This window comes from Trichomycterus rosablanca, chromosome 2 (assembly GCF_030014385.1).
Source record: "Trichomycterus rosablanca isolate fTriRos1 chromosome 2, fTriRos1.hap1, whole genome shotgun sequence".
Lineage (NCBI taxonomy): Eukaryota > Metazoa > Chordata > Actinopteri > Siluriformes > Trichomycteridae > Trichomycterus > Trichomycterus rosablanca.
The window spans coordinates 46189232-46208293 of record NC_085989.1 but is presented as its reverse complement, the minus strand read 5'-3'; the positions used below and the strand labels follow the sequence as shown (position 1 = coordinate 46208293).

The following is a 19062-nucleotide window of genomic DNA, read 5'->3' as shown; positions in this document are numbered from 1 at the left end:
AAAGGTGATGGACTAAACCCAATTGAGCACCTGTGGGGCATCCTCAAGTGGAGGGTGGAGGAGTTCAAGGTGTCTAACATCCACCAGCTTCGGGATGTCATCATGGAGGAGTGGAAGAGGATTCCAGTAGCAACCTGTGAAGCTCTGGTGAATTCCATGCCCAGGAGGGTTAAGGCAGTGCTGGATAATAATGGTGGTCACACAAAATATTGACACTGGGGCACAATTTGGACATGTTCACTGTGGGGTGTACTCACTTATGTTGCAGCTATTTAGACATTAATGGCTGTGTGTTGAGTTATTTTCAGAAGACAGTAAATCTACACTGCTATACAAGTTGTACACTGACTACTCTAAGTTATATCCAAGTTTTATTTCTATAGTGTTGTCCCATGAAAAGATATAATGAAATATTTGCAGAAATGTGAGGGGTGTACTCACTTTTGTGAGATACTGTAGTAATATTTAATATCAGGCGATGCAGTGCTGGTCCCAGGCCTGAAAAAATTAGTACTGGTGTTACATCAGAAAGTGCACCCAGGGTAAAAACTGTGCCTAGTCTAGAATAAGGACCAGAATGATCCACTGTGGTGACCTTTAATACTGAAGCAGTCAAAAATATGTAAAAACTTATTTGTTTGAAAATGAATTTAGCTGTAAATTCTTTGGTCTTCAATAAATTTCAGTTATTTAAAAAGCTCTTCGGCTCTCTAACAGAGCATGACTGCGGGTGCAAACTGAAGTTTTGTGTGCCGTAATTAAGAGACACTTGGTGTAATGTCACTCTAGTGATTTGTTTTTTGTAAATGTTTGGATGAGGTATGTGGGTTGTTTTGAAGCTCAGAGTTGAACTGAATTGATGTGAATCTCACTCAACTTTAGCATGAAAATGTCCTTTTTCTGTTCTGCAACAGATACCAACAAACTGTTTGTCGGCGTCCTGATGGGAGACGTGAAAACAGGAATGGAATTGCTCCACAGCAGTCAGACCCCCAGCCAAACGGAACAACTCCACTGCCGAACAACAACGCTGCTGCAATGTAAGAGCTGCACTTTCTCTGTTACCTCTTTCCCACTGTGTGGTACCCTATGGTACAGCGTGTTTTTAAATTCATGATACTTTTTTTTAGTACCCGGGCTGAATTTAGTGAACCCCTTATGACCAGGCACCAAGCGTACTGAAACGGGCTATATGGGTGGGGTGACAAACTGTGCAGACTGTTGATTGGTCGAATATAATTACCACTGGAGTAAGACCATAGAATTATTTATATTGTATTTTATGTATTTATAAAATAATTGTACCTAATATTTAATGTTTACAGTGGTGCAACAATCTGTTACGCTCGAACCCAGGTCTCAGCAGTGACACCACCCTGATCAGGCGCTCTACAAACACAATAGTGTAGCATGTTAGGACTCTATGTAGGCTGGTGATGGTTTGAAAGCTTAAGTGTTTCAGGTTGACAATGCAGTGGTGTGTGATTGAACATGTTTAAGTATTTTATCTTATTTATATTCATAATAAAATGAAATATTAGGTGAGTGGTTTTAATGTTTCCAGTGAACAAAATGACTCTTGGTATCGGAGCTGTTTTGGCATAAAACGATTCAGGAACTTTTATTCATTGAAATGAATGAATTTGAGCACTTAGTGTTGCCCACATTAGTTTGTACTGGTGGATTTTAGACGGGTCTTGTAGCCACAGTCTGACACTTAAATTGATACTTTATTTATCATATATTTACTAAATGCTTCATCCTTCTCTGATAAACTTGATTGTTTTTGTTTGTTAGTCCAAAGCCTGATGAGAGAACCAATAACAGAAATGCTGATACTGTGAAGATCACCATGTCGGACCTCCTGCAGAATGGAGGAGCTCCACTGCTGGACACTCGCGCTGCTACAAAGTAAGAGCTAAACCTTCACTACAGACCCTTAAAAAGTCCTAGTAAAAGAAAAGGTGATGTGACCCAGTCCCAATTTTTCTTTGTTTTTGTACACATGCTGAAGGTTGATTATTTTTTCTGTATAATGTGAGTGTTGTTGTTTATTTCTTTGTTAGTCGAGATCCTGATGATGTGGAAATGAATGGAAACGTTAACGGGAAGATCAACCCGTCGGACAACCAGCACAAAGAAGAAACTCAAGTACTGAACAACCAAACAGCTGCGGGGTAAGAGCTACACCTTACACACAGTGTACAGAAGTACGGGCACCCATGATCAAAATGTACATTTTTGTTTTAAATTGCTGTAACGTCTGCAGTAAATACACTGCTCACAAAAATTAGGGGATATTTCAAAATGAATATGAAGCGATAAAAAAAAGATTTTTTTTTATTAAACAAGAACATCAGAAAAGCAAACGACAAGTCAAAGAAAGTTGTTCGATTATGCAAACCAACTTTTATTTCATTGGTGAAAATGCACTATAAAAAAGGCGAGGATCCCACAAGAACTGCTGGACAATCTGATCCTGTCCGTGCCCCATCGCTGTCAGTGTGTTTTGGCAGTCTTGGGTGACCATACACCCACTGAACAGTCAATGTGTGGCACTCTCGTCCAGTTTGACATGCTTCTGTTCACCCCCACCAATGTCACTTGCTACTCAATCACGATAACTGAGTTTGCATCTCATTTGCATAATCAAACAACTTTCTTTGACTTGTCGTTTGCTTTTCTGATGTTCTTGTTTAAAAAAAAAAAATTTTAATGCTTCTTTTTTCATCGCTTCATATTTATTTCGAAATATCCCCTAATTTTTGTGAGCAGTATAGTTGATGTACTGTACTTTCTGCACATGTACACGTGTATAGATTTAGAATAGATTGAGAGAATAGAATTGATAGATGGAAGAACAGAATAATAACTCTGTAATCAGTATGTAAAGTCATGACTTGATTTGTTTTGCTTATGTTAATATTTTTTATGTTTTCTGTTTTCTCCTCCAGTGAGGAGTGAGTGTGTGATCTCCATGAGCCAATGAGAAACGCTGGTTCATCCTAGAATCTTCTTCCTGCCTGCTTTTATTCTGCACTTTTATCTTTGTTTGTCTTGCAGTAGTTTTTCCAAGGCATTATAGTTCTTAAACTTTGTTATTGTTTAAGTATTTATGCAAAATTCCAGCATTATTTTATTAATTAGTATTTACCTATTTAAAACGGTCATATAGTCTCCGCAGTGCAAATTCAGCCAAACCCCCCCACTTACATTCAAACCTCTGCTGAGTGCACTGCTGTAACCATACAGTTATACAGTACCCTGTTCCCTTAAAAACCAACAAGTGCCTTCACAACTGTTCCTGCCACTACTAACTGTAATCTTACTAAGATTACAAGCTGGAAATGTTTTGCACATTCTGCAATTTCTATTTTTTAATGTTTTAACTTTATATCAAATATAAAACAATTATAAATATTTCAGATTAAATATACAGATATTTATTTTAAATCATGTTGATATTAACAAGGTCACGTTTCATATTGCCAGTAAGAACACAGGTTAAAAACTTTAATGTTCACAAAGCCATATTTTATATTTGTGTAAAACACCTTGATGACCCTTAAGATTTTTTGGATAATGTTCTGTGCATGGATAAATCAGAAGTGAAAGTTTTTGGTAGCCATGAATACTGTTACATCTGCTGTTAAAACCCAGGTCAAAACATTATGAACATATGGCGTCACATCAATGTCAAAACTATCACGCGCAACTTTTAACATTTCGCGTGTGTAAATATCCCTCTCGCGAGCACAAAAAGAGGAATTGCGTGCGCACTGATCATAAAATCGCTCTCAAACTGTCTTTTTCACTCTCGAATGTTGTTTTTCTGCTCGATTTCATTGTTGTGCGCTCGCGCGAAAGCAAATTGCGCTCGGCTGCTCTTTCTGCGCGAGAGAAGATTTTGCGCTCGCGTTTTCAAAGGGGCGGTTTTGACAGTTTGGGGGCGGAGTCAGGGCCGGCTCTATCAGCGAATGCTATTGGCTCTATGCATGCAAGCTCTGTGACGTGTTTCCGTTTAGCCTTAGTCGGACAGTCTAGCTTCTGGTTTGTGAGAACCCCCAGCAAAGTTCTAAACACAACATGTCGTATAGCGGTGAATATGTAGAGTTTGCGTTTTCAAACACAAGATCGAGGTGGATCGGAACATTCTCAGGGTTCATGTTGAACGCTGCATTCGACGGGTAAAAGAGCAAGTTGTTCGACACGGTGATCGCTATGTCCATTTCTGTTTACTGTGTTTTACCTGCATGTGAACTATCGGATTGGACCACTTGACAAGGCATGAAGCTAAACACGCCTTTATCTGCAATTTTTTTTTTTAATAACGTGTACATTTAAATATTGTAAATATATATTATAGTTTATACTCTATTTCTGTGTTAAACAAAAGCATAAAAACCAACAAAAGCCTCTTTATTATGTAAACATCTTTTATATCTACACTCTTTGATTATTTTATCAGTTCTACAATTACAGACTGTAGTTCATCTGTTTCTCTCTATACTGTGTTAGCCTCCTTTCTGTTCTTAATAATCAGGACCCCCACAGAGCAGGTATTATTTAGGTGGTGGATGATTCTCAGCACTGCCGTGACACTGCCATGGTGGTGGTGTGTTAGTGTGTGTTGTGCTGGTATGAGTGGATCAGATACAGCAGCGCTGCTGGAGTTTTTTAATATCATGTCCACTTACTGTCCACTTTATTAGACACTTCTACCTAGTTGGTCCACCTTCGCTCATCTATTGCTGCTGTTTGAGTTGGTCATCTTCTAGACCTTCATCAGTGGTCACAGGACGCTGCCCACCGGGCGCTGTATTTATCGTCTTATTTACTCATACCAGCACAACACACACTAACACACCACCACCATGTCAGTGTCACTGCAGTGCTGAGAATGATCCACCACCTAAATAATACCTGCTCTGTGGGGGTCCTGATTATTAAGAACAGGGTGAAAGGGGGGCTAACAATGCATGCAAAGAAACAGATTACAGTCAGTAATTGTAGAACTACAAAGTGCTTCTATATGGTAAGTGGAGCTGATAAAATGGACAGTGAGTGTAGAAACAAGGAGGTGGTTTTAATGCTATGGCTGATCAGTGATAGATGGATGGATGGATAGATAGATATCAGAAGAAACAGTAAATGAGCTGGTGTTTCAATACTTGTCCATATTGAGTGTGTAAAACAGTTTATCTCCACCTTTGCCGTTTCTCACGTTTTGTGAATCTGGCAGTTGTTTAGCATTTATTTCATGATGAATAGACCACTTGAATGGTGTTAAAGACTTGAAATCAAATCTTTTTACATTTAACTTTAAATGAAAGTCAGTTTTTTCTCTTTTGTAACATGATACAAGGTTTTGAATTGAACAGCATATATATTTGATACCCCATTGCTGCCAGCTTGACACTGATAAATTCTGTAATGATTATGTCTTGATAACCTGCCGTAAGAAACATAAAAAAAAAATAAAAAATCAAGTTTATCCTCACATTTACTACAAAAATGTTTTTTTTGGAGAAAGACATGTTAATACTGTAACATCAAATTAATTAAATGACATAAATTTAAAGGTCTGACATAACATTTGATAATAAATAAAAGATAACTCATTAATATATTGGCAAACAAAACTTTTTACACTTAATGAAAAGATTGAGGGTAAATTGGTAATATATTCAGTCAGATATGTTAAGTTTGTTTTATTAGGAATTTAAAGTCATGTTTTACACTTTGGTTACATTCATGACAGAAACGGTAGTTACTCATAACACAAGATTCATCAGTTCAATTCATCAATATCAATTAATTAATATAAATTATATTAATATAATAAATAATTAATATCAAACAGTCATGGACAATTTAGTGTCTCCAATTCACCTCACTTACACACTTCTGGACTGTGGGAGGAAACACACATGGATACAGGGAGAACATGCAAACTCCACCTGGGAATTAAACACACACACATACATTATATATATATATATATATATATATATACCTGACACTGTGCAAGGAGAAGATGCATCAAAATGAAATTGTAATGGTATGCTTCAAAGCTAACTAAAACATAAATCTCAATACTGGTCTGTCAAGCTAGATGTAGTGTTTGTCTAGTCTAGCAAAACAACCACTAACCAGTTTACAACTAGCCTACCTGCATGGTTATAAGGAAATGCTTGCAAACGTACTTACCTTCATATTTGTCAATGTAGCTGGAGTTGTACATTTAAAATCGTTCACCGTCAGACGAGGTTAATCTTGAAGAGAACAAGTGTAAAAGAGAGAGCCACAATATCTGCTTGTTGACAACCGGCGTCTGAATACCGGAAGTTGATCTGTCCCGTACACGAGAACCCGGAAGTAAGGCGTGCATAGAGCCGGCCCTGACTCCGCCCCCAAACTGTCAAAACCGCCCATTTGAAAACGCGAGCGCAAAATCTTCTCTCGCGCAGAAAGAGCAGCCGAGCGCAATTTGCTTTCGCGCGAGCGCACAACAATGAAATCGAGCAGAAAAACAACATTCGAGAGTGAAAAAGACAGTTTGAGAGCGATTTTATGATCAGTGCGCACGCAATTCCTCTTTTTGTGCTCGCGAGAGGGATATTTACACACGCGAAATGTTAAAAGTTGCGCGCGATAGTTTTGACATTGATGTGACGCCATATGAACAGTACAAAAAAAAATGCAGAGTAAAGCTCATACATGTTTAAAAAACATTTTAGTGGTTGAAGTAAACTTACGGTATTTAATATATTATATAATAATTGGTTTTAGCAGATTTGTGTTCTTGGACTGTTGTTTACTTAAACTAGAGTAATGAAATGTTTACTATGTTTACTACTACTCTTTTGTAAGTCGCTCTGGATTTAGCGTCTGCTAAATGCTGGAAATGTAAACGTAATATTTTAGAAATATTTTCTAGAGCCCCAAAAACTGTTTACTTTCCCATGTTTACTTCTGCATGTCTAATTTAGGAAAACATTCCACCATAAATTCTGTCCTCAAATTATTACTTTTAGTAAAAAAAACACTGCCATCTAGTGGTGCTTTTACAATAAACTCTTTAGGCAAGGCAAGTTTATTTGTATAGCACCTTTCATACACAGTGGCAATTCAAAGTGCTTTACATAAGGAAAAATTAAAACATTCCTGAGATCTAGAACCTCAGAAAGACTTCTTGCAAACATTTAGTTACAATTAAGAACATGAAATTCAAACAAGAGAGATAAAAAAATTAAGAACATGAAAAATTAAAAGAAAATATTGTAAAATATACCCTACAATTTGGGAAATACTAAATTAAAACAAGAGAGATAAGCAATTAAAACATGAAAACTAAAAGAAAATATAGTAAAATATACACTACAATTTAGAATGTACACTATTCTATAAAAAGAATTATTAAGAGCATGAAAAACTAAAAGAAATATGGTAAAATTAGGGTAATAGCAAAAATTTCGAGCTCAATCATAGGCACAAGAAAAAAGAAAAGTTTTTAACCTGGATTTAAACATTTCTACATTTAAGGAACATCTAATATCTCCTGGCAGTCTGTTCCAGTTATATGCAGCCCAACAGCTAAATGCTGCTTCACCATGTTTAGTTTGGACTCTGAGCTCAACTAGCTGACCTGAGTCCATGGATCTAAGAGATCTACTAGGTTTATATTCTCTAAACATTTCTGAGATGTATTCTGGGCCGAACTTGTTCAGTGATTTATAGACCAGTAGCAGCACTTTAAATTCTATTCTGTAACTAACCGGAAGCCAGTGTAGAGATTTTAGAACTGGAGTGATGTGCTCAGTTCTCTTCGTCTTAGTTAAAACTCTAGCAGCAGCGTTCTGAATGAGCTGTAACTGTTTAATGGTCTTTTTGGGAAGTCCAGTTAAGAGACCATTACAATAGTCCACCCTACTGGAGATAAAAGCATGGATCAGCTTCTCTAGGTCTTGTTGGCACACTAGACCCTTGATTTTGGCTATATTTCTAAGATGGTAGAAGGCTGTTTTGGTGATGGTTTTAATATGGCTGGTGAATGTAAGATCTGAGTCTATTAGAACGCCAAGATTTCGGACTTGGTCTTTGGTTTTTAGAGCCCGGGAACTGAGGTGCTCACTGACACTAGACCTCTTTTCTTTGCTGCCAAACACCACAATCTCTGTTTTGTCCTTATTTAACTGTAAAAAATTCTGGCTCATCCAGTTATTGATGTCCTCCAGACACTGACACAGTGAATCTATTGGGCTGTAATCATCTGGTGAGAGAGCCAGATATATCTGTGTGTCATCTGCATAACTATGGTAATCAATGTTGTTAGCCTGTAGCATTTGGCCTAATGGCAGCATATAAAGATTGAACAGAAGAGGTCCGAGAACTGATCCCTGGGGGATTCCACATGTCATAGCCACCCTGTCAGATTCACAGCTGCCAATAGTGACGAAGTAACTTCGGTCTTTTAAATAAGACCTGAACCAATTAAGGACTGTTCCGGAAAGTCCAACACAGTTTTCCAACCTGTCCAGCAGTATTCTATGATCTACAGTGTCAAAGGCAGCACTAAGATCCAGTAAAACCAGAACTGATATTTTACCCGAGTCACTATTCAGCCGTAGATCATTTAACACTTTTATGAGAGCCGTTTCAGTGCTGTGGTGAGCTCGAAAGCCTGACTGAAATTTGTCAAAATAACCACTGGAATTCAAAAAACTGCTGACTTGATTGTAAACAACTTTCTCAATGATCTTAGCTGTGAAAGGAAGATTTGAGATCGGCCTGTAGTTGTTTAACACAGACGCATCCAGAGTTCTCTGCTAGTGAGCCATTAACTATTTGTTGCAAATCAGTTTTTACAGAGTTAAAAATAGTTTAAAAAAATTCAGATGGCAGCATGTTGAGACAACATGTCGATGATTTAAGATGCTGAACTGTTTTCTCCAGAGTTTTTTGGTCTATTGTATTAAATTGTGACATAATAGTCATGTTATTTTTAGGCGTCTGTAGGGGCGGCATGGTTTCATCGTTTGACTGAGTGGCGTTGGTCAGTCTAATAGTTTTGATTTTTTCACAGAAGAAATGAGCAAATTCATTACATTTCTCTGTGGACAGAAGTTCTGGTGTGATCTGTTTTGGAGGATGAAATACATTTTTCTGTTGGTTCTGGGTACTCTTTCAGATATCACCTACTTGCTCCCCCTTGTCCACACTTACCAATATGGTCTAAAGTATCATTTCCATAAAGATAATTCTCAAATTTATCTCGGCACCCAAACCCAATGAGCCTTTCCCTCCTGCCAAACCCGTAACCTGCCTAAAAGAAATTAAACAGTGGATGGAATCTAATTTAGTCACGTTAAACTATGACTGAGCAGAAGTCATGCTGATTGGGCCTAAAGCTGCTTTTACCTCAATCATTCTAGACTGTGATGGCATTACTGTTCCACCAATCACAATCTAGGAGTCACCTTTGATTCCACACTTTTCCTTCCAGTCACTTTAATTCTGTGACCAAATCTGCCTTTCCACTTTCACAGTATTGCACACCTTTGTTTATTTCTCAGTTTTCAAGATGCAGAAATACAGATTCATGTAGATTATAGCACCTCACTTTTCTCAGGTCTTCCTGCTAAATTCCCCAATAACAAAAACTCCAGTAATTTAGAACTGCACTGTTAGAACACACACTACTAGGAAATCTTCAACAGCTGCACTAACTCACCGTCTGCCTGAATTCAGATCAAAATTTTCACTCTTGTGTGTAAGGCACTTTCTTACATACGTGTAAAATCTCTCTCTCTCCCCCCTATATACTGACCCGTACACTTAGATCCTCAGATACTGGCTGCTTTACCATCCTATCACTAAGCTCTGCACAATTGGAGCTAGATATTTTAGTGCCACAGCATCAAGACTCTGAAATGCATTCCCACAACATCTCAGGGAAGCCACAATTCTTATTTAAGTCTCAACTCAGTTTACTCAGTGTTTCCTTTCATCTCTGTAAAATGAGCTAGTCAGGTTTATAATAATTATAATTTTACCAAAGCTTTTCAAACTAATTTTTCTTCACACCTCTCTGTAGCACTTTGTAATTTCTGTTGCATGTAGACTTTATAGATAGTATTGTAGAAGTAAAAAACATTTATTGTGTGTATTAAATATTATATTTACATGAAAATGTGCAGATGTTTGTTCTCTGACCATATGAGGAACTTTTCTGTTTAGTGTCTTTTATATGGATATAAATTTACTTGTATACAGAATAATCATTTTGTATTTAATTAGCGCTTTGGGTCTAAATCCTGATTAAAATGTTTCCAGAATGTTTTCTGTACCGAAAAGATCATAATTGCTTAATTTTTCTGGAAAATGAAGGTTTTATATCAGCCTATAATTAGATAACACATGGATAAGGATCATGTTTCTTAATCAAGCGTTTAATAACTGCACATTTTAAATATCTGAGTACATAACCAAGGCTAATTACTGTATTTATTACAGTAAGCAACAGTGTAATGATATCAATGAGGTGTTGTTAAAGCAACATTTTAAAGCAGGTGTCTGGTCATTAAATCAAAGAGCAAGCCTGCTGAATCAGTTTAACTGGTGCAACATTAAAACTGTACAGAATACAAACTCAGAAACTCAAAACAAGGACACAAGTACCTTTAAATAGTAAAAAGCCTAAACATTGAATTTTTTACCTGCTAAAGATTTGCTACATCAGTAAAGAGCATTTCAGTTGTTTTTATAGTAAAAATGATGTCTTTGTCATAAATTGTGGTTCCTCCAACACCATTAAGACAGTGTACATTTGAGCCATTAAACCTACATTTTTATCCAAAGTGAGCAATTAATGGTTAAGGGCTTTACTCAAGGGCTAGTCGGGTCAAAAAGCCAGGGTCTGTCATTGATAGATTTTAGACTTTTGATGAATTTCAGTGCTAAGAATGCTAGTTTGTGAGCTGGGTACCTTTTCTCAGCTGGGCTTAAACCCCAACTAGCATATGCAATTACTCGCTCCTGACCATCTTGCACTTGGGCTAACACTGCCTCCAGACCTCCAAAAGATGCATCTGTCTGCAGGATAAAAGGCAGGCTGTAATTTGCATAGCCAAGCACTGGAGATGTGGTAAGCTTAACTTTCAGAGTCTTAAAGGCGTCCTCACACTCATCAGTCCATTCAAATGGCGGCACAGGGGCTGGAGGCCCTTTCTTGCCCCTTTTTTTCTTCCTTGGGTCGCCAGAAGTCAGCCGGTACAGAGGTGCAGCAATGGCAGCATACCCTTCAACAAACCGTCGGTAATATCCAGCAAAACCCAGAAGCTGCAACAGCTCTCGTCGGTTTTCTGGCCTTTTCCCATTCTGCCACTTTACTGATTTTCTCTGGGTCCGTCTTGATACCCTTGCTTGACACCACATGTCCCAAGTAGTGCACCTCTTTTCTTAACAGGTGGCATTTTTGGGGCTTTAGCTTTAGGCCACATTCTCTCAGTCTGTTAAAGACCATTTGCAATCTCTCCAAATGTTCCTCAAAAGTCTCTGAAAAAATGACTGTCATCCAAGTAGATCAGCAAGCTTTCAAAATTCAAGTCTCCAAAGCAGCAGGTCATTAGCCTTTGGAATGTTGATGGTGCATTTACCAGCCCAAATGGCATCTGATTCGCCTCAAATAGCCCCATAGGTGTACTGAATGCAGTTTTATACTTGTCAGCCTCTGCCACCTCCACCTGCCAATACCCAGACGTGAGATCAAGGGTAGAGAAAGATTTGGCCTGCCCCAGTGACCCCAGAGCATCCTCCTCTCTTGGGAGGGAAAAAGCATCACGGGTGCTGCAAGCATTTCCGGTAGTCCATGCTAATTCTCAAAGACCCATCTTACAACTACCATAGGTTAGGGCGTATGGGCTCTTACTTGGGCGTATGACCCCTGCTTTTTCCATCTCTACGATCGCCTTTCTCACTGCCTGGAACTGGGCGGGTGGTATCTTTCTGTATGGAAGCCAAAAAGGCCTAGGGTCAACCAATGGAATTTCGTTTTGCACCACTGAAGTATGCCCATAGTCCAATGAATGCCTGGAAAACACATCAGTATACTGTATGTTGCACCACGTTCATCAACTGACTGCGCTGGTGCTCTGTTTCCAGGCAGGAATCACTCAGATCCAGCAGGGCTAAAACGGCTTGTACAGGGTCACTGGGATCTTGGCTTTGCTCTGTACCTGCTTGCAGAACATGGGCTTGGGGATTGCAGGTTCCAGTTTGTGACTTATTATGACTCAAGTCACTCTCCCCCAGAGTCTCAGACACATCTTTAACCAGCAAGTAAAGTTTTAGGCTTAATTTTCAAAGGCTGCCCTGATAAATTTGCTAACCGGACTGGGACATAGCGTTTCCTCACATCTGCCAGACCCCGAGCTACAGCGAGGCCTTCTGGGTGCCTATGGCTGGACAGCCCCTCCACTAACGCTGTGTAAGCTCTCCATTTAGGGCCCCCAAAAATTCTGGGGGATGAAACCTGCAGGGATGAGCATGGCTTTCTGACCCATATACTTTGAAGTGCCCACTCTACCAGTCCCTTCGAACCCTCCAGCCTTTTTAATTTCAACTAGGGCAGAGTACCATTCAGGGTGTCTATGTTTCACAACTGACAAGTATTGTTCCCCCAGGTCAGACTGCAGGTGTTCTTTAGACGCACAAAATACATTGGCGCCTATCAGGAGTGGCACTGAAGATCTATAGCTGTAACCAGGGACCACAAATGCTGGCACTTTCCTATAAGACTTTTCCAGAAAAGACAGGTCAATATCGAGGACGCCCAGGTGAGGGACTTGTTGGTCCCCAGCACCCTCTATAGGAACATTAAATGGCTGAAGTAGCTGACTGCACAAATCTGGATGTTGGTGCCAGAACTTGTCAGTAATTGTTGTCACTTGAGACCCAAAGTCAATGAGATCCTTACACTTCACACCATTAACCCTCATTTCACCTTCATTGGATGGGCCAATAAGTGGGGTAGTAATCTGTTGGTTACTATTATCTGGTGCAACTTGAATCATGCCCATGGTTGCTCCTATATGACCTGGTTCACCACAGCGAAAACACCCCAACATAGATTTTTCACCCCCTGGTTTGGCCAATCCTTGCTTTGATTTCGGTGCCACATAGCTATTAGCCATTCTGGACTCCAATGCTGCCACTCTTAAGACCTGCTCCTCCTGGGTTACTAGCAGCCCTTTTACCAAAGCTGTTAATTCTAGCTAGCTCTGAATCACTTTTGTAGGCATGCTCTTGTTTGGCTCTCTGACAGCTTTCTGAATTTGTCACCTGTACATAGCTGAGTGATCTTTTAGATATGGGCTGGGACCGGAACTTTTTTGTTTCTCTTGCCAGAAGACGAAGCTCAGACTGAAGTTCTCGAAAATTCTCATGTACACTTCATCATTGTTCAAACCCCTTAGGAACTGTCTGGTAAATTTACCATCCCTGTCCACGAAAGGACGACCACCATTTTGTGTTTCCTCCACTATACGCAGTGTCGCCTCAAGAGCTATTGAATATGAGCATGGAGTCTCGCCTGGTCGCTGTGACCGCTCATAGAAATCAGCAGGTGGGTCCCAGGAGGAGTGAATATCTCCATATTCCACTCTCAGTTCATTAAACACTCTGTCTGGTGTCTGCTCATGGCTGGGTAAATTTAAGACCAACTTCCTGGCTTCTCCGCTTAAATGCCGGACAACTGTAGAAAAACAGATATGCATGTCTCCTATCCAGTCATCAATCATCAGATTACACTCAGGACCTCCACTGAAATTTTGGACATCTTTAACTTGATGCGTTTGAAAGAACCCCAAACGGGCGTCCAAGCTGCCATTAGGTGACTCACTGATACCACGGGAACTAGCAAGTGATCTAGGGTCATCAAGGTGTAGCGAGAATGAACAATAGGTTATGTGTATGCTATACAGCGTTATCTTACGGCTATTTTGGTCTATGTTGTCTAGTAAAACCCCAGATTAGTTAAATTGCTACAATCTATTGGATATACCAATTGTACTCTGACAATTACAATTAGAAAACCCAAACCATCAATAATATACCCAAACAATTACTCAAGTATCAGTAAAAGAAAAAATAGTTTAGCAATTCACCATTTTTGCATAACACGAATAATAATAATAATAATAATAATAATAAACTGTTGCTCCCATTCGCTCTCTCTGTTTATTCACTGAGTCCACTGGCTGATGGTACTATATTGCTTAGACTGCATCCGAAAGGTCACGGCACCAAAAGCTGTAACCCGTGTTCAGTGTTCGATTTCGTGCTGCCCCCTGTCTGTGGTATTCTTCCTCTGCGTTGTGTTATTTTGTAGATGTTAAAATAGGAATAGAGAGACTGGACACCATAAATGTTCATTTATGCAGCACAGCAGTACCAGTTTATTCTTCAAATTCCAGTTCAAACAGTTCAGGGACTTCAATGACACACTTCAGGCATTCAGGCACTTCACAATGCATAATAATGAACTACATTACTGTGTGCCAATAAACAATTAATCATTTAAAAGTAACATGAACAGCATAGTATAAAATTAAACACAGCACATATACACAGTCACATTGATTAAAAACTCGAACACTGGTAAACTGTGAGCATGCCGCTTAATGTAAACGTAACAACATTTGGACAAACAGCATAAAAGTAACACATTTATCACCCATCATAACAGACTCTTAAATAATCACAATCTAACTGAAACATGGATGGCTTACAAAATAGAGATCATTAACAGAAAATATCAGAGCACCCTACCTTCACAATGCATAATAATGAACTTAGAGCTTGTGCTTTCCTGCTCATATGTGCTCATATGTAGGGGATTAGTGGCACCTACCAGTAGGAAATAAGAACCTCACCCTACATAACCAAAAGTGTAAAACATGACGTTAAAATCCTAATAAACAAACAAAGTTCCCTAATAGTCAACTGTGCTTTGCAAGTGCTTTGCAGTCAATGTATGCATTTGTATATGAGTCCAGGATTGGAAGAAAGACCACAAACAGGAACATGCCTGGATGTTGTCCGAGTTTGATGTCGTTTTTACACTTGAGAAGTGTGGTTAAGTGGCTGATCTTCTCCATTGATTACTGGTACGGTGCCCTCCAGTGGGATTTGCACTTCACCGTTCATGTTGTCAGCATTGTCACCAGTCCTGTTTAAGCTAACAAAGAAACAAAATTATTCAGTTATTCACTCTGAATGTTATCTTGTTAATTATTTACATAAACTGATAAGCCATTTTTATTTTGTCTACAAGCAACATAATGATTTAATTAAAAATAAAGTAAAAACCCAAATGTTTTTCCTCTCACTGTGGTCTCAAAACTTCCTGCTTTATATTGTGTAGGTTTGTGAAGGCATTATCCTGTTTGAAAGATGCCACTGTCATTGAAGGGTGATGTTGGGTGTTGTTTTATTTATTTATTAGGATTTTAAGGTAATGTTTTACATTTTGGTTCCATTCCTGACAGGATGGGAAGTTACAGGTTACATATGATTCATCAGTTCAAGTTCTCTCAAGCTTTTAAGTGTTTGTCGTTATCCTGCACTAGGACCTGCACCTTTTTTTTTTTCAACAGAAACGTAATGTTCTTACACTTGAGAGCACATTTTGCTCTGAAATGCTCGGATATTCCTCTGATTTTGGGATTCCGGTAACACGTTCAAGAACTTCAGTCCTAGAACATTATTGATCCTCCACCATGTTTAACTGTAGGTAGGGTGAACCTCTCTTTATAGGCTTCATTTTATTATCTATTACCAAAATACTGAAATACATTGCTAAAGAGCTCTAGCTGGTTTCATCTGTCCATAGAACATTTTCCAAGAAGGATTGTGGTTTGTCTATGTATGTTTTAGCAAAGTTCAGGCATTACATTTTATGCCTTTCATTAACAAGTGAGGTTACACGAAAACAGCCACACAAGATCAGAGGTCTACCACCATGCTTTTCAGTGCACTAAACCCACCTCTGGGGTTCTTCTTGGCCTTCGCTCTGTATTATTTTAAACGTTATTACTCATTTAATACATTTTTGCGTCTTTTACAGTACAGCATTAAAATGAACACTTTGATTATTTTGGTCACTAATCATTTTCTTTTTTTTTTTCTTTTTTTCTAGTTTTGTTTGTGGTTTATTTACACTTACCAGCAGATTTTTTCCCTCCAGTAACAGCACATGAATACTACACCAGGGATACCAAGGACACCAAAGACACCAAGGAAGATCCACAGACCTATCAGTTTGTCTTTAAACAAAATGAAGAACTTTTTAAAATTCTAATATATAAACACACAACGAAACAGCAACAGTTAAATACACAAGCAGTTTAAAGAGTATATACTGTGCCCCTAAAGAAGGACAAAATGAACAGAACTGAAAAACATAAATGCAAAACTTTTTTTGCTTGCTTATTCCTGTTATTTAAAATATTAGCTCCCCTTTTTAGAAGCACAATTTTAATAGGACTTTGTGCGGCCCCTATATTGCTTAATGACACTGGAAGCACATGGCATGTGAATCTAAGAGCATTTTTCCAAACAGAATCTGTCTAGAGCCTTTAGATTCTGAGGTCCATGCTTGTGGACTCTCATCTTCACACAGATTTTTTATAAGTTTGGGTCAGGGAACTGGGACGTCCATGACCCATGTTTAAGCTTCCAGGCTGAGGTAGTCAGGATTTGATACCATGTATCTAGAGTTGTCCAGGGAAAAAAAACAGCCCCACAAGATCAGAGATCCACCACCATGCTTCACAGTGGGTATGGGGTGCTTTTCTGCATTATCACTGTGTTTGCACTAAACACTAAACCACTAAACCTTTGGGGTTTGCTGTAAAAAGCTCTATTTTGATTTTATTTGAGCATAGAGCATAAAGGTTAAGTCTGAGGGGAAGGGGTGGCCAAAGTCATACAATGTAATGGGTATTCCTGCATTGTGCTTAGCGTGTCTGAGACCCAGACTAGGATAAAGTGGTGATGAAAATGAAATAAAATACAAACAAATAAGTATAATTTAGCATGTTTAATCTCAGATTAATACCAATAAGTACTCACGTTCAGATGTGTTACTAGTATCCCCTGGACCTGTTGTAGCATTAATAGCTAAAATAAAAACAAAGAAACAAATGAATCAATCAAGAGACAATAATCACATACAAAAATCTCATAATTTCTTCCAGAAAAATCCATATTAAATACTCACATCCAGATTTTAGGCTTCTTGTATGATTGGTAACTAAAATAAAAACAAACAAATAAATAAAACACTTGCAAGCACCCAACATTTATATATAGTTTTTATCTTAATAATTCTCAGTTAGGAATACAACTTTCTTTCCCTCACAGCTAGATGCAAAAGTTTGTGCACCTTTGGGAAAAGTACATATTGTTAAAATTTTTAAATTACATGTAAGTTAATATTAAGTAAGAAAAGTGAACAATCTTTGCATAAAACTATTAAGAATTATGCATGTTAAAATTACTTTATATATGATAATAAACTTTGAGTGCTTTGCAGGCATCAGTTTCTAAATGTGTTTATATTTACAAACTGCAATGCAGTTGATTAATGCAATGACGTTTTTTTTTTTTTTTTTTTTTTTTTTTTTTTTTAAAGCTGCAAATGTTGTGACTTTCTTTCTCTTTCAGAGATCATTTTGGTTATAGCTGTGCAAATCTAAACATACAGTCAAGCCAGAAAGTCTGCACACCTCTTTCACCTTCTTCACATTGTATTATGTTACAGACTCATTCTATAATAGATCGAGTTCTTTTTTGCCTCCAACATCTACACACAATCGGCAATAATTACTAAGTAAAAACAGGGTTTAGAAAATATGCAATTTTATTTTGCTGACAAAAATCCTTTATTTAGGGGTTACATATCTGTACACACCCTTAGCCTACTACTTGGTTGATGCACCTTTGGCAGCAATTACAGCTTCAAGGCGTTTTGGGAAAGAAGCTACGAGCTTGGTACACTTGTTTCTGGACATTTTTACCCAGTCCTTCTGCCATATCCTTGCGAGCTCCGTCAGGTTAGATGAGAAGCATCGGTACACAACAGCCACTTTCAGCTCCTTCCACAGATGTTCCATTGGATTCAGGTCTGGGCTCTGGCTGGGCCACTCAAGGACATTCACAGACTTCATAAGCCACTCCTTTGTTATCTTGGCTGTGTGCTTCGAGTCGTTGTCATGTTGGAAGTTAAACCTTCGCCTCAGTCTGAGGTCCAGAGCGCTCTGGAGCAGGTTTCTTCAAAGATCTCAGTGTACTTGGCTGCATTCATCTTTCCCTCTATCAGCACTAGTCGCCCCGGTCCCACTGCTGAAAAACATCCCCACATCATGATGCTGTCACCGCCATGAGAGTTTAAGAGTCCTCTAGGTGCCTTTTGGCAAACTCCAAGCAGGCTGTCATGTGCCCTTTACTATGGAGTGGCTTCCGTCTGGCCACTCTACCATAATGGGGTGATTTGTGGCGTGCTGCCTGGATGGTTGGTCTTCTGATAGGTTCACCCATCTCCACAAGGATACGTTGGAGCTCTGTCAGAATGACCCTCGGGTTCCTGCTCACCTCAATTTGGCCAGGCAACCATCTCTAGGAAGATTTTTGGTGGTTTCAAACTTCTTCCATTTACCAATGATGGTGGCCACTGTGCTCTTTAAGACCTGTAAAGCTGCCGGTAATTCCTTTGACCCCATGGCTTGAAGTGTGCTCCGATATGCACTGTCAACTGTTGGACCTTATATAGGCAGGTGTTGGCAATCCCCAACCATGTCCAATCAATTGAATTTACCACAGGTGGACTCAAATTAAAATGTAGAAACATCTCAAACAGTATCAGTGAAAACAAAATGCACCTCAGCTCACTTTTGGGTGTCGTATCAAAGGGTGTGCACATCTGTGTACATATGATATTTTACATTTAGATTTTTAATAAATTAGTACAAATGTCTAAAAACCTGCTTTCACTTTGTCACT

The 19062-nt window shown here is 38.7% G+C and overlaps 1 protein-coding gene and 1 long non-coding RNA gene across 4 annotated transcripts in view; one reads left to right on the top strand and one right to left on the bottom strand.

Moving 5' to 3' along the window:
- LOC134334297 (uncharacterized) overlaps nt 1-3097 on the top strand; it is a 35523-nt gene extending 32426 nt beyond the window's left edge. For all 3 annotated transcript variants that reach the window (XM_063016548.1, XM_063016556.1, XM_063016540.1), the window contains 4 exons: nt 915-1040; nt 1798-1911; nt 2067-2177; nt 2955-3097. In XM_063016548.1, the coding sequence (XP_062872618.1) occupies nt 915-1040; nt 1798-1911; nt 2067-2177; nt 2955-2964 (361 nt within the window). In that variant the 3' untranslated portion in view covers nt 2965-3097. The remainder of the gene's footprint in view (nt 1-914; nt 1041-1797; nt 1912-2066; nt 2178-2954) is intronic.
- An 11652-nt stretch (nt 3098-14749) lies between these two features.
- LOC134334395 (uncharacterized) lies at nt 14750-17181 on the bottom strand. The gene is made up of 3 exons (XR_010015483.1): nt 17134-17181; nt 16226-16325; nt 14750-15238 (listed from the first exon to the last, which is right to left on the bottom strand). It is a non-coding gene; the product is annotated as an uncharacterized LOC134334395 (long non-coding RNA).
- Between the last annotated feature and the right edge of the window lie 1881 nt (nt 17182-19062).